The sequence below is a fragment of the Capsicum annuum genome, chromosome 4 (assembly GCF_002878395.1).
Source record: "Capsicum annuum cultivar UCD-10X-F1 chromosome 4, UCD10Xv1.1, whole genome shotgun sequence".
In the NCBI taxonomy this organism is placed as follows: Eukaryota; Viridiplantae; Streptophyta; class Magnoliopsida; order Solanales; family Solanaceae; genus Capsicum; species Capsicum annuum.
This window is the reverse complement of record NC_061114.1, coordinates 193993642-194009892: the sequence shown is the minus strand read 5'-3', so window position 1 is coordinate 194009892 and position 16251 is coordinate 193993642. Positions and strand designations below refer to the sequence as shown.

General features: G+C 30.4%; 2 protein-coding genes across 2 annotated transcripts; both read left to right on the top strand.

Moving 5' to 3' along the window:
• Positions 1-7245: 7245 nt before the first annotated feature.
• Positions 7246-8472, top strand: LOC107855061 (endochitinase EP3-like). Its single transcript, XM_016700044.2, has 2 exons — positions 7246-7696; positions 7839-8472. Exons 1-2 carry the CDS (start codon positions 7276-7278, stop codon positions 8249-8251), a joined length of 834 nt encoding a protein of 277 aa, XP_016555530.2. The 5' UTR covers positions 7246-7275; the 3' UTR covers positions 8252-8472.
• A 1155-nt stretch (positions 8473-9627) lies between these two features.
• LOC107855064 (probable ADP-ribosylation factor GTPase-activating protein AGD9) lies at positions 9628-11218 on the top strand. The gene is made up of 3 exons (XM_016700049.2): positions 9628-10276; positions 10429-10547; positions 10755-11218. Exons 1-3 carry the CDS (start codon positions 10208-10210, stop codon positions 10897-10899), a joined length of 333 nt encoding a protein of 110 aa, XP_016555535.1. The 5' UTR covers positions 9628-10207; the 3' UTR covers positions 10900-11218.
• Positions 11219-16251: the final 5033 nt, after the last annotated feature.

The following is a 16251-nucleotide window of genomic DNA, read 5'->3' as shown; positions in this document are numbered from 1 at the left end:
TGTTGCGGTGCATTAACAACAGTAGAAAACTGACTTTGATATTTTGGTGGAAAACTCAAGGTATTTGTAGGATCAATAAAGGGAAATGGAGGAGGAGGCAACCCACTGGCCCAAGCTCAATACATTTCTGTCATTTATTGTCTTAGTCTCCTAATCTCTTGCTTCAAACTCTCATTTTCCTGATTCTTTGTTTGATCCATGATGTCACTCTCTATATCTTGGTTGGATACAACTAACCCTTTGGATTTGGTGTGATGTGAAGTACCAGCCAAAATGCCACAAATCAACCTCCTTAAACTGACTCAACAAAAAACAACAAATATATTGGAGTTCAACACTTTTTCAAAACCTCTTTTTCCTTTTTTTTTTTGATTTTTTTTTTAAAAGATCACCGAACCCAAGAAGGGTGCCTACATATCTCACTCCCAAGAGAGGAGAATCAGGTGTGCGTTGTTCGTGAAGTCTTGCCAAAATGGCCAATTAAACTCTTTTTCCTTTTCTTCTTTTACTCTTTTTTCTTTTTGAAACTTTGAGAAGAGAAAATAACAAATTGTCAAAAGAATTGCTGAAAATCTTTTTGAATTTTTCAACTTTAACATCTCTATACAACATGAAACCTACGATTATCAAAGAAAAATCTTTTTGGATTTTCGATTTTGAATTTCATATGAAAGTGAATCTTGAAACTACCAAAGGAAAATATTTTTGTAGTTTTCTTTTAAAAGATGTATATGAAACACCTACTCTAATAAAGAGTGAACAAAATCTTTTTTTTTTTAATTTTTCAAATAAGATCCCCGAACCAACAATAGGCTGCCTACGTATCTCTCTCCCGAGAAAGGAGAATCAGGGGTGTGTAGTTTGTCCGGATTGGACAATTAAAGATTAAAACGAACTAAGACTTGACCTGAGAGACGGGATTAGACAGACGATAAAAATAAAATCTTTTTGGATTTTTACAGACACTTCACATAAAAATGACACCAATTAAAATCTTTTTGGTATTTTCATTTTATGAAATATACAAAACTTTTATCATTTTTTTGTCTTTTTTTTCTTTATAAAAAAAAGCTCCAATAAAAAGGAATCTTTTTTGAAAATTTTGAATTATGAATGCATACTAAAGGAGATAAAAGAAAAATCTTTTGAGATTTTTTTTTTGAGTAAATGCGTAAAAAGTGTAAGAAAACTATTTTCTTTTTGAATTTTTGGATTGTGAAAAATAAAAGCCATAAAGAATTCTAAAAAACTACAAAACTCTTTCTTTTCACTCTTTTCTTTTTTTTTTCTTTTTTTCCTTTTTTTTTCAACAATTCCTTGCCTACACACTTTACTTCTAACACATACTTTTCCCAAATCAGTCTGTCAAATGACCACGTTACCCTCAAAGATACAACATTTAGCACATAGGAATGTTGTAGAGGTGAGTCTCCTATAAAGGACCAAATGGGCCCCACTAGGTTTCAATATGATGCACATAAGTATGACCTAAAGGCTGACCTACACTGGGGTTCACTAGCAAGACTGTTCAGGGAAGCGTATGGTCGATAATGGCTGCTTTGGTTATCCACCTACTTCATACCAGGCAACGGCTCCCCCATCCTAAAATAAGGGTGACTCAACTATAGGTCATGTACACAGCGTGTACTATAGAACTTGTTGCAGAAAGAATTGAATCGGATTATGCACATGATGCCAGTTATAAAGCGGTAACACATAAGAGAAAAACTGTAAACAAAGAGCACGTAGGCACTCAACAATGATAATAACAAACGATAACACAAACAATGTTTACACACCCATAATGTCAAACAAGCCGATACAACTCCAAAAGATAAGCTCAAATTCTAGAAAAATTCCCCAGCAGAATCGCCAGAGTTGTCACACCCCTTTTTTACCCAAAAAGAAAATTTGAAGTTTTGAAAGGGTTTTATTATTAAATTGATAAAAAGATGAAAATTTTGTTTTGAAAAAGTATTATGTTTACATTCAAAACTCAGAGATTCCGACTAAGGAATTCTGTTGATCGAGGGAAAGATGTTAGGCACCCCTCGATCCCGTGTTTTGACCACGGTCGCTTGATGGAGCGTATCGGCTAATTTTGACATTACAAATGTATAAACCACATAAAAACACATAAAACAATCAATCAAACACACGAAATAAAACAAATCCAAAATATAGTGTTCAGTCCAATTATACAGTTCAAAAATAAAAAAAGGGTACTGAAAAGTAAACCTACACTAATTCTAAACTATGCTCCAATGCTTTATCCAATGCTTCGGGCCTTCATCACAAACATCCTTCAAGTACATGAGACGTTGGGGCATTCCTCAGATAAATCAATATAGATACCTCGGGGCATTCCCCGGCCAAATGAGTACATTTTTAATGCGATTAAAATAGAAAAAATCACTCAACACAAATATTTACACATTCGATGATTAGAATCTTATGAGTTGCCTACCCCAAAACCTAGAATTTGCCTATCGACTTAACGGCCTAATCATGCTACTATCATGTTCAACAATATTCATACTTAAACCAAATTAAACCAAACAACAATAAATCAAAATTGATCATTATTCATCCTTTTAGCGATTTATCCATTCCGCCCCAAATTGATTCTCAACTAATGTTCCAACATAACAAATCAACGATAATATTTCAGACGATTCCTAATCAATATCATTCGACATTCATCATTCACATCACACATAAAATAAGTGAAAAGTCGAGACGATGGCAATCAACATACGCAACCATAAAAATTAATTAAGGATAAGAATGAGATAAAGAGATGGACCTTAAATTGGGGCTTTTATTTGACCAATTGAACTGATTTCAACATGACCGAAGCCTCGGAACTAATGAACCACGATGAAGCTCGAACTCGAATCCCAAAATACCCAAGACGAACCCCCCCTGTTTTCTTTCGATATGTCGCGACTCACCGGAGCTCCGGTGAGCACAGGAAGTAACGGTAAGGAAGTGGATTGGCGGATTTTGGAGAAAACCAGATTGGCGATGCGGCTACTTCAATGATTTTGGTGGATTTCTAGGCGGTTTGAGCCGTTTTCAAAGTGTTGGTGGCCGGAACTAGTTGTTGATCTATCGTTAACGATAGATTTGACGACGGTGAGCTTGGAATCACTGTATTTGTGTTTCCAGAGCTCCGACGACCTCAATAGCTTACAATTCACCTCCCCGTCACCCCTTTCTCCTATTTTTTCTCAATCCCCTTTGTTCTTGCTCTCAATCTCTCACTATTTACCTCATTCTCTAACTCACTGTTCTTACTCCCCTCGTCTATCTCTCTCGCATCTCGCTGTCCCTTTTCTGATAGGGTGTGTGGCTATGTGTGCGCGTGAGTTGTTCCAGTGAGGTCTTAGTGTGAGGTGAGTTTGTGCTCTCTATCAGCATGTGTGCGTATATGGTGAGAGAATTGTGAGGGGTTGAATATAGTGATGTCTTCTTTTAGAATAAGACAGTCTCTGAGTATATAAATTGCCAATTCTCCTTTTTGATATGTTGCCTCTCCTTTTCCCTGTAGGTCCCCACTCCCTTTCTCTCAATGAAAAAAATGTATTCCTTTTCTTGTATTCCTTCCTCTATATATGGAAATAACATGTAAAATAAAAGTGAGTAGGGGGGTCACGTGGGTGAGGTATGGAGTAGTGGGTGAGGTGTCCTAATCTATTAGGAAAGGGTTGTTAATTTTGTTACCAAAAGAATAATTAGGATTGAGTTTGTTAGGAATTTGTTATTTTTGTACTTTTGTGGAGGAATAATTACATGGTTGAGGGTACACAATAGGATAGGGTAAAAAGGTGAAAATTAATCTTTTGGAGGGACAAAATTACGTGTCTACACACAGTTGTATTTTAAAGAATTGTTTTATATTTTTATTTTATAATTGACTGTATATTATACTGAATTATATTTGTATTGTAGTTTTATTATGTTTGTATATTTAGATCATATTTGTATTTGTATTCTATTTTCGTCGATGCCTTTTATTTTTAAATAATTATTTTGTATTTGTATTTGTAAGTTTATTGCATATTGTATTTAGCCGTGATTATGTACAATTTATCATTTGTATTTGTATACAAACAAGTAAATGCATTAATTGTATTTTCTTAATTCTAAAATATATAAATATGTATTTGTACGCCAAAATTATCATTCGTATTTGTAAATAAACAAATATCACTTGATACAAATACAATTACAAACACATGAAACAAATAATTTTACAAATACAAACATAATATGTATTCGTATATATTGTATTTGTATTAAAAAAATTGAATTGTATTTATTTGTATCAATAAATATAACTCGCATCAATAAATAAAAACAAATATTCATAGAAAGAAAACCAATCATTCCTTTTCAATAATTAAAATATACAAATGATAGTTCACACTTGTATTTGTATGTTATAGTTCGTATTTATATTTGTATTTTATAGTTCACACTTGTATTTGTATGTTATAATTCGCATTTATATTTGTATTTTATAGTTCGCACTTGTATCTATGTTTGCTAGTTCGCATAAATGAAAAGAAGGAGAAAATTTTTTTTAAAAAAAAAAAGGAGAAAAAATGAAATGAAAAAAAAAAAAGGAGAAAAAAGAAAAAGAAAAAAAAAAAAAAAGAAATTAAGAAAAAATTGAAAAAGGAAAAAAAGGAGAGCAATAGAAAAAAAAATACATGAGAGAGACTATGAATTGTAATTAGCGATAATTAATAGTCCAGAGGGGGCTATGAATTATAATTAATTGAAACTTAAGCTACATTGGGTAATTATGAGTCTATGTTTGGTAAGTTATGTAGTTATCCCTAGGGGTGTGCATCGGCCGGTTCGGTTCGATTTTACATATTGTCTATTCGGATTATCGATTTTCAGTTTTAAAATATGCTAAACCAATAACCAAACCAATAAGATATTTCTTATCGGTTTTTGATTTATCGATTTTTAGTCGTTAACGGTTCGATTTTTGGTTCAACCGATAAGAAAATACTCATAAAATAAAAATAGTAGTAACTAACATACAAAAATGAATCTTATTTGCAACTAAAAATCTTACATGATGTATTTTAATTTACAAGAATCTTCAAGTTTGAACTAAATGTTGTTAGGAGAAATTAAGAGTTTGTATAATTGAAATAATAAGTTTGTTAATTTGTAGAAATTAAAGAGAAATTAGGAGAAATATGTAATGAATATATATATATATATATATATATATATATATATATATATATATATATATATATTCTTATTGGGTTATCGGTTTACCCACTAACCCAATAAGAAAAAATCGAACCGAACCAATAATTCAATAATTTTTTTTTATAAAACCATTAAAAAATCGTTAACCCCATAACCCAATAACAATAAACCAATAACATTTTTATCGGTCGGTTTGGTTTTTGCACATCCCTAGTTATCCCAAAAAAAAAATATGCAAGGGTGAGGGTGGGGTTGAAGAAGAAAGGGATTCGGGAAGGGGGTTGATTTTTTTCTTTTTTTTTCTAATTATATACATTTAATGGGACCAATTTTAAAAAAGAAACAAGAATTACACGTTTTATATTTTTTTCCTTCTTTTACTTTAGTGTCACGTCAGTCTCAGGGGTTATATTTATTCACTTCAAAATTGTTGAAGAGTGTATTTAAATATCCATAAAGTTAAAGTGCTAAAGGAAATTAGACGGACAAGTTTAGGAGTGTTTTTATGTCTTTTTTTTTTAATTTTTAATATATTTATTACAGTCAATATATTTAATATCATACAAATAATTGGAAAGGGTAAAAAGACGATTTTGTCTAAAATCGACCTTTTTAATGAAGAACAAAAGGTTCAAACATTTCTAAGACCCATTACACTTTTAATATAATATAAATTAAATATTTTGTCTCAAATACTTAGAGTACATAAGAGAACGTAGTAATACATTATTAAAATTATATATTGATTTTCTCTCTTACTAATTCAAAAATAAATTAAGTTGAATATTTTTGATAGTTAAATGAAAAATTTAAAGATAACTTTGCTAGGATCCTCTCAATATTTGAATTATCATATAGAAGGTCTACTTGTTCAATTGGTATAGTAAGTATAATTATAACTATATTATAACGTAACTATAAATGCAATATTTCATTGCATAAATTTAGTTGCATAGTTAGATGTATATATGTATGTAAGACTTAAATTTTTTATTCAATGCATCCATCGTGTGTGGTGGTATGTTCAATTCTAGGTGGAGAAAGAAAAAAGGAGAAAAAGCTACTCCTAGTACAATTGATTTTTGAGAAAGAAAAAGGAGAAAAAGCTACTCCTAGTACAGTTGATTTTTCAGAAAGAAAAGGGAGAAAAAGCTACTCCTAGTACAATTGATTTTTGAGAAAGAAAAAGGAGAAAAAGCTACTCCTAGTACAATTGATTTTTTTGACAAAACTATAAGGACTCAAAAATGTCAGAAGTCAACCAATATGCAAGTTGCGGCTTAAGCGCATTAGCCATCTAGTTTAGTGAGTAAGGTCAGAAAGGTCAAAATCAAAGAAAAGTCTTAAGCTTTTAAAAAAAAAATTATTTTAATAAAATTTATTTTTAAAAATTTATTAAGATTTAAAATTATTAGTAACTATAATAAATCAAATTTTTAAAATTTTTTCTCAATTGATATTAATTAATGCATTACATTTTTCATGACACGTAGTACTCCAAATATATTAAAATTTTTTGTAATAATTCTTCCATTATATAAAAAAATATTTTCCTATAAATAGTTGGAGTATTCAATATATTTTTTAAGAAAACATCATAATCCGCTATTCCATCCATTCCTTTTTTTACTTTTCACATTTTATTTTGACACGTTCATTAAGAAAATAATTATTGATATAATTATTTATTATACTATTTATCTATTTTTATTAATTAATATTTAATATTTGATACTGAAGAATAATTTAGAGAATAAGTAGTTAATATTAAAAATAAAATATAAAAAAATATTATTTTAATATATCAAAAATGACAAGTAAACTAAGAGGAAATATTACTAAAAAGAAATAAAAACACTCAACTTAATTTGGGGCTAAGGCAGCCGCCCCTACGTGCATGTGAAAAAGTTTGATATTAATATAAATTTGAACAATTCGACAATAGTAGTTCATCTATAATAATTGTAATAGTTTGCCCATATCTATAAATACCTCTGCATTTCCTAGACTTCCCTCCACACTTAACTAATCAAGATGAACTTCTCTTCATCAACAAAATATTTCTTTCTCTTTGTAGCATTAGCTATAATAGCTGATGTACCAAGACTAATCTTGGCACAAAACTGTGGGTGTGCAGCAAATTTATGTTGTAGCAAATGGGGTTATTGTGGAGAGGGAAAGGATTATTGTGGTGAAGGGTGTCAAGGGGGGCCATGTTTTAGTACTACACCATCAGGCAATAATGGCGGTTCAGTTTCTGATATTGTATCTGATGCATTCTTTAATGGGATAGCTGATCAAGCCGCTTCTAATTGTGAAGGAAAAGGGTTTTATTCAAGGGATAAATTCTTTGAAGCTCTTAAATCTTATCCTAACTTTGGAACTGTGGGTTCTAATGATGACTCTAAACGTGAAATTGCTGCTTTCTTTGCTCATGTCACCCACGAAACTGGCCGTAAGTTATCACTTTTTTTTATTAAATCACATGCTTTAGTAGTCTAGGTATGTAGTAATATATATGGTTTTTGACATTCTTTTAGTAGTATACATATGTACTAGGACTAATTAATTCCCTCTTGATTTTAATTTACATACAGACATGTGCTACATAAATGAGATAAATGGTCCATCAGGCGACTATTGTGATGAGGACAACAAAGAGTACCCTTGTGTATCAGGCAAGAACTACTATGGTCGAGGACCAATTCAACTATCATGGAACTTCAACTACGGACCTGCTGGAAAATCCATTGGATTTGATGGCCTAAATGACCCTGACATAGTTGCAAGAGATGCTGTTATTTCCTTCAAGACAGCATTGTGGTATTGGATGAACAATTGTCATTCACTAATTACTTTTGGACAAGGTTTTGGTCCAACTATTAGAGCTATTAATGGTAGACTTGAATGTGATGGTGGTAATCCTCAAACTGTTGCTAGAAGGGTTGAGTATTACACTCAGTATTGTCAACAACTTGGTGTTGATGCTGGGGATAATCTCACGTGTTAATTAACAATATAAGTTGGAATCAACACTATACTTATAATATATTATAATTACACTCTTGTCGTGCTTACACTGGTTCGATCTCAAACCTTATTTGTGAGATTAATCTAAATATGTTGTTGTTGTTAGTCAGATTTTACATATGTGTGTGTTCTGAAAACTGAATAAGACTTTGTTATACTTGATTTTGTTTAAATAAATATACTCATCCACAACTTGTAGTATTTTTAATGTCTTTGAATATTTAAATTTTAGTTTTAAAATTTTAAATTAATCTAATCAATTTTTGTTTCAAAAATTAATTAAATCGACTCTCGATAACGAGAAGGAAAACGTGGACAACTACTTTGAGAGTAAGGGAATAACTATGTAGATTGATCTCTTTCTTCTAAGAACAAGTATAAGGGAATAACTATGTAGATTGATCTCTTTCTTCTAAGAACAAGTATCCAAACAAGAGTAATATCTCCAATTAAACTCCCAAGTTAAAAGCAGCAACCAATGGTTTGTGTTATACGTAAATTTTGACGTAGATCCTAAAAGATTTAAGAGATGATTTCGGCATTTATCTTATTAGATTGGGTTATTACATTTTAAAAAAAAAAAAAAAAGAGATCTCATCTTAGTCGTCAGCTAGATTAGGTCATTATCCTTAGCCTCTTGCGTGATTTTATCTTGATCCTATTTTTTATTTTGTCAATAGTACTCTGTATGGATATATAATTATGGAAAGATTAGTAATGCATAACTATATAATGTTGAATTATTTGTTGTTGAATATATATAATTTGATACACTACGTATTAGCATACATAAATAGAAGTATTTTCTCCATTTTAAAATAAGTATCATTTTAGTTCATTTCATATTCATTAAGAAAAACAATAAATGTGTTGTATAGTTTACTAGGTTACCCTATATATTTGATGTTTCTTGACATTGAGCACTATTTAAGAAGAAGTCCTTTAATAATATAGGGTGTAGTCAAAAACAATTATTATTTTTGTCTTAAATTCCTAAAGCATGGACAAATTTATATTGCTAAAGTGACACTTACTACTTCCTTCGTCTCCAATTACCCGTTTCAAATTTTCTAAATTGATTTCTCATTTTACTTGTCTTTTTTCATTAACCAAGAAGAGACAAAAAAAATTTCTTCATGTTTTATCCTTTACATTAATTATTGTTTCTTCAAATTAAAATGTAAATATCATTTAATAGGGGTACTATGGTAAACTAGCCATGTTATTAATTATTTTTCTTAATCAATGTGTCATCTCAATTTGAGACGGAAGGAGTATTTATTAGTAGCATTTTACCCATGCATTACTTAGTGTCAAGACATTCTTAGTTCACATTTTATTTTGCGTATATAAAACTTATGTGTATATTCCGTCCAGTTCAAAATAACTAGTATTCCAAATGATATGTTGAAGTTTACATTCCTTTAACTTTTCCTTTGTTACTGTCGTTACTTTTAAATGTTTGAAAACTCTAGCATACTTTGTTGAAGTTTACATTCATGGAGTTTTAAAGTTAACATAGACTGTTAGAGTATTTCGCGTTCAAGCTAAAGATATTTTTGTTCATACCTTATTTCGACATTAAAAATGACTATTTTTAATCGCTTTAAATGTGCTGGCTAATTTTTAATTGGAAAAATTACACAAACTAGCATACCTAAGACATTAATTACAATTAATAGCAATAGTTTCTCAAAATTACAACTAATAATAAAAGTAGCAATATTTTACCTTTTTATTGAGAAGTGTGTGACTTTAACTCATTATCCTCTTTTCACGTCACTTTCCTTTACATTACCCTATTATCACGCCAATTTATCAATTTCAATTTTCCCCATTGTCTTTCTTGGATTATTTTATTTTTCAAATTCCATTTTTTCTCTCTCTTATCAATCTCCATTTGAGAAGTTGAAGAATTTTACATTTCTGTATAGACATGGCTTTCGAGAACTTCAGCGATAAAAACGTTGTTTTTCGAAAGCTCAAATCCAAGCCTGAAAATAAGGTTTACTCTTTTAATTTTTATTTAACCTTTTTGGACTCTTTTATATTTAATTTTGTTGATTACATAGAATTTCTTCGATTTGTTTTAGATACGTTAATTTTGGTTGATTTTCTACATGATTTTTAATTCCAAATTTTGATTTGTTTTGTTAGATGTGCTTCGATTGCAATGTTAAGAATCCAACTTGGGCATCGGTGACGTATGGGATCTTCTTGTGTATTGATTGCTCCGTTGTTCATCGCAGTCTTGGCGTTCATATCAATTTTGTTAGGTAACCCTTTTTTTCGTTTTATAGCTATTATTTTGGCTTAATGAGCTGATTTTTGCTTGGTACGGTTTAATATGGCTGAATTTTTAGCGTTAATATGTTAAAAATTGTGACTTTGGTATAATTTAGACACTAGTGAAATGCACAAAGTCTAAATTTTTGCTTCGTTTTTTTGTTTTGGTGTTTTGTGATTTTTTTGGTGTTTTCCAGCCAAGGGATGCCATTTTCGGCAATGGGTGGGCTGGTGGCTTCGATTGAACTCGCCAGTTTTGACGTTTCCCGATGGATTTTCGGTAGAGGGAGGGTCTATCCGGCGAATTTCACCGTGACAGTGACCGACATCGACAGTCATTAATGATGTTTTACCGGCGAGTATTAGCCTGAACCATTCATGTATTCATAAAATAGATATGTATACGTTGTAATATAAGTATAATATGTATTCTGTAAATACAAAGTGCCACTGTTTTGAAATGTAAAGTATATACATGTCACGGTTTAGATATGTTTTTATGAATGCATATTGCTAAGATTTGTATTTATGTGAAGTTGTATTTGTTATTCATTAGATTTTGACTATGATATGTACTTCTTTCTTCTTGATAAGCATGATTTTTGTACCAGTTATATATATAAATAAAATACATATATATTTGGTTTGCTTGAAGTATAAATGTATTTATTATCGGTTATATATATTTCTTTTGTCATTGTTAATATTTGAATTTATTGCTCACTTGTATTTGTTATTCCTGAGATGATGACAATGTTTGTATTTGGATGTTTGATAATTTAAATATGGAACAGTGATGTATTCACAAAATATATATGATAGTTTTATGATATATTGTATAATGAAACTGTAAGATGTATTTCATAAATGCATATGTGTCACTGTTTTTACATATAATTGTATTTTTGTGGTGTAAGGTGTTGCGTGATCAAATGTACATAACAAGAGTATTGCCCAAACTTGCTCCACATATAGGATGTCATACGGTCAATGATACTAAAGATCGTATTAAGTATATGTTAACGAAAAATCAGTACAAGAAGAAGAAGAAGAAGAAGAAGAAGAACTGTGTGGTCCAAGCGCAATTAGGGAGAATTTGTTGTATTTGATAACAATTAACTTTAGGTGGACTAACATTTAATTGAATATTTCTTAGGTTTCATACGTTACTTTAATGTTGAAAGTCGATATTTTAATGTTCATTTTATATGATATTTAGATTTTTGATGTTTAAACTATAAAATAAAAATTTTCTTGGTTAGTTTATGTTACTGTTATGCATATGTCAGTATGAATATGTGGTTTTCAGTTTTGAATATATTTTTGAGTAATTAATATGTATATTTCAGTTACTATATGTATTTTTCATATATGCATATGTATTTTCCATTTTATGCATAAGTATTTCGAGTAATGCATGTGTTTTTTCCAGATATGCATATGTATTTATGCATAATGCATATGTATATATTATTAACGCATATATATTTATGCATAATACATATGTATATATGAATATTGCATATGGTTTTTACAAGTCTGAATATATATTTTTTGCTATGGATATAAATATATTCGTTTGTCTAAAAATGCATTTTTCGGCTACGCGTATATATCTATGAATAATACATATTTACGTATGATTAATGCATATATTTTTTTAAAAAAAATATACGTATTTAAATTTTTTATTACGTAATTGATATGTCTTTATATGTATTTTTTAATTTTCTTTTATTTATTACATAAAGTTATGTTAACTTATTCTTAGTTTTTATAGATGAGCATAGGTACTTAATAGATTCTCATATGTATTTTTTCAGATTAAAAATTTGATAAGTGTGGCTTTAAGTTTTTTAGGTATAAATCAATGATGTTATATGTCTTGTATAATATATTCATAATGAATTAAGTTAACCAAGTTCAGTAAAAAAATTGTTACAATTTAACTATAACAAGTTCAATTTAACATATCAACATTTAAACTATAACAATATTAATGTACATTTCTCCATAGACGCCACATACATGCATAATGTGGTACATCATTGTACACACCACCAACAACTTTTATGATGTTTGCATTGCGATCAGAAACCACACACATATGTTTTCTTTCATCGTGTGTTTCCTTCAGATTCTCAAAGAACCAAGTCCAAGATGCATCATTTTCAGAATCAAGTACACCATATGCCAAAGAAAATATATGTCCTGCATATTAAAAAATATACATATAAGAATACATGATTTTTACACATAAAATACTGCATATGTATATTATAAATACATACAGCTAGAAACATATGAAACTGCCAGTGATCACATAAACGTACTGCATATGTATATATAAATACATATAGCTGGAAACATATGTAATCTTCATAATGTTGTTTATATGTCCATTTATAAGAGTTTTAACAATAACATATATGCTTCCCATTGTCAATCTCCAAAACACAAAAAATAGTAAAAATAAAATTAAATATCAAATGCGTACTATATACAACAACTAATTCGTATATACAAAACTGCAAAATGAATTCCAACGAATTTTTTTTTTATTCAAATACTAGTTATCATCGACAAAAAGTTAAATTTAATGTATAACAATTGTATCTCAATTTGCACATTACATAACGACTCAGATAACTTTGAATTTTAAAAAAAGAATTTTGATCAAACCATTTTTTTCGAGAACTGATAAAATTCATATACGATCTCAGATTTTTGAATTTCATGACTGTTATGTAATTTTATTACAAGTTTTTCAGTAATTTTTGTAATTTTATTTTATGAAAATCACAAATAGAATCAAGTTTGTTTAAATCTCAAATACGTACTATATACAAAATTGCAATTCAAACAGAAAAAAAAATTTAGTCAATTATTTATTCTAAACTAAAATTCAAATTTAACGTATGAAAATTGCATCTCAACTTTCAAATAACAGAGCAACAAGAACAAATTTGAAATTGAAGAAAAAAATTTGCTTAAATCATTTTTTACGAGAACTGATAAAATTCATATACGATCTCAAATTTTTGAATTATGTGACTATTACACAAATTTGTTACAAGTTTTCAGCAATTTCGCACTTTAATTTTATCAAAACCACAATAGAATAGAGTTAGTTGATCAATTCCTGTAATTGGACCGTTGTATTTTCAATATTTTCTTCAAAATTTTAGTCTATCAGCAAAAAAATTAATATGAAGGAAAACTATTTTGAATTTGAATCTATATTTTGAATTTGATTTGAGTTGCAGCATATGGAAAACGTTTTTTGAATTTCAATTAGTAGTTGTAATTTAACAGTTGTGGTAAAAAAGAGTTTTATAAGGTAAAGGAATCTGTAAAATTAATTGTGTCATAATTAAGGTACAACTTTTTCCCTTATTTAACTCAAACAGATTAGCATTAAATTAGGAAGGAAATATCTGATTGTATATGTATTTAAATAACAACAGTTTACTGAAATACAAAATACATATTGCTATTTTTTATAAGTTTGAAACTGTTGTTTTAGACATGTAATTTTGTCCCTCCCCGAAAGCATTTTTACCATTTTTACTCTCTCCTTACTACGTACCCTCACCCATGTGATTATATCCCATAAAAATATAAAAAATAACAAACCTATCCTAAACAACTTTACACCTCATCCTAACAACCTACCCCACCCCATACCCCTACCCCTCACCCCACTCACGTGTCTCACATAAATACACACAATTTATACAATTGAAGGAGAGGTAGAGGTCGCGTTTGGTTACTGTTCCGGCGACTGCATCGCCGGAAAACATCAAAAACATACTAAAGTTTGTTAGAACTGTTAGGCAGGTCGTTCTCGGGCTAATTTCGGCAGATACAGGTTTTGAGTCGTCGTAGTTCAAACTGATTTTATTCGATTCATAAGTTGAAAAGTTAAGATCTCGACTGTTCGTTAAGGTTCCGATGAGGTTCAGGTCGTAAGCTTCGGTCAGCTGCTCGGTTTGAAATCAAAAGATCGATCAAGTAATAATCACAGTTCGAAACACTCAATTTAAGATCCATCTCTCTAATCTTATTCTTAATTAATTCTTGGTTTCTGTGTGATTGATTGATATCGTCTTGATTTTTTCTCTTATTTTTGTGCGTAATGTGAATGATGGATTTTATTTTATATTGATGGTGGATGGTTAAAATTGTTAATTGTGAATTGTAAAATTTGGTGTTAATAGAAAAGTGGGGGTGGAATTAAGAAATTGATAGAAGGGGGAATATAGATCAACTTTGGTTTATCGTTGTTTAATTCAGAATAAACATGAATGTTGTTGGAACGTGATGAATTTATGATATGTTGAAATGGATAGGAAATATAGGTTTGGGTAGGCAAAATCTGGGAGTGCTGTGTTAATTGAATGTTTTGAATGTTTAAATGTGTATTTTGAACGTTTTTCTAGTTAGCTTATTTAATTCAGATGTATTCATTCGGCCGGGGAATGCCCCGAGGTGTTTGTGTTCATTTTTCAGGGAATGCTCCGAAGTATTTGTACCCGAAGGACGTTCGTGACGAAGGCCCGAGGCATTGGGTAAAGCACGGGAGCGTAGTTCAGGATTAGTGTAGGTTAGAGTAGGATTTATTTTTCGCATTTTTTATTTTAGACTGTATAATTGGACTGGGTACTAAATTTTGGATTGTTTGATTTTTGTTTGTTGATTGATTGTATTGCGTGCTTTTATGTGGTTTATACATTCGTAGTGTCAAATTAGTCGATATGCTCCACCAAGCGACCGTGGTCAAACCACGGGACCAAGGGGTGCCTAGCACCTTCCTCTCGGCCAATAGAATTCCTTAGCCGAAATCTCTATTCGCAAACCAGTTTTGAAAGAGTCAAAAATTATTTTGAAAAAATTTTCCAAAGGTTACTTGGAACATCGGATTATGTCAAGGGGAGACTCTGAGTTTAATTATAAATAATTCTTTTTCGAAGTAAATTTTCATCTTTTTATCACTTAATAATAAAAACTCTTTTAATCTTAAACTAATTTCTTTTTGGAGTTAAAAAAAAGGTGTGACAGCTCTGACGACTCTGCTGGGGACTTTATAGAATTCGAGCTTATTTTGGAGTTGTATTGGCTTAGTTTGGCACTATAGGTGTATAGACATATTGTTTGTGTTGTTTTGTGTTATTGTATTATCACTGTTGAGTGCCTATATGCTCTTTGTTTACAGTTTATATCTTATGTGTTATTGCTTTATATATGGCATCATGTGCATAACCCGAGTCATTCTTTCTGCAACAAGTCTGTAGTACACGTGTTATACACGACCTCTAGTTGAGTCATCCTATTTTAGGGGGGAGCCGTCGGTGTTATGGAGTAGGTGGAAAGCAAACCAGCCACTATCGACCATACACTCCCCCGAACAGCCTTGTTAGTGAACCCCAACGTAGGTCAGCCTTTAGGTCATGCTTATGTCCATCATATTGAAGACCTAGCGGGGCCCACTTGACCCTTTGTAGGAGACTCGCCTCTTAAGCATCCCTACGTGCTAAATGTTGCATCTTTGAGGGTAACGTGGTTATTTGACGAACTGATTCGGGAAAAGTATGTGTTAGAAGTAAAGTGTGTAGGCAATGGAAAATCGAAAAAAAAAAAGTTTCGTAGTCTATTTTTATAGTTTTTTATGGCTTTTGTTCTTCACAATCCAAA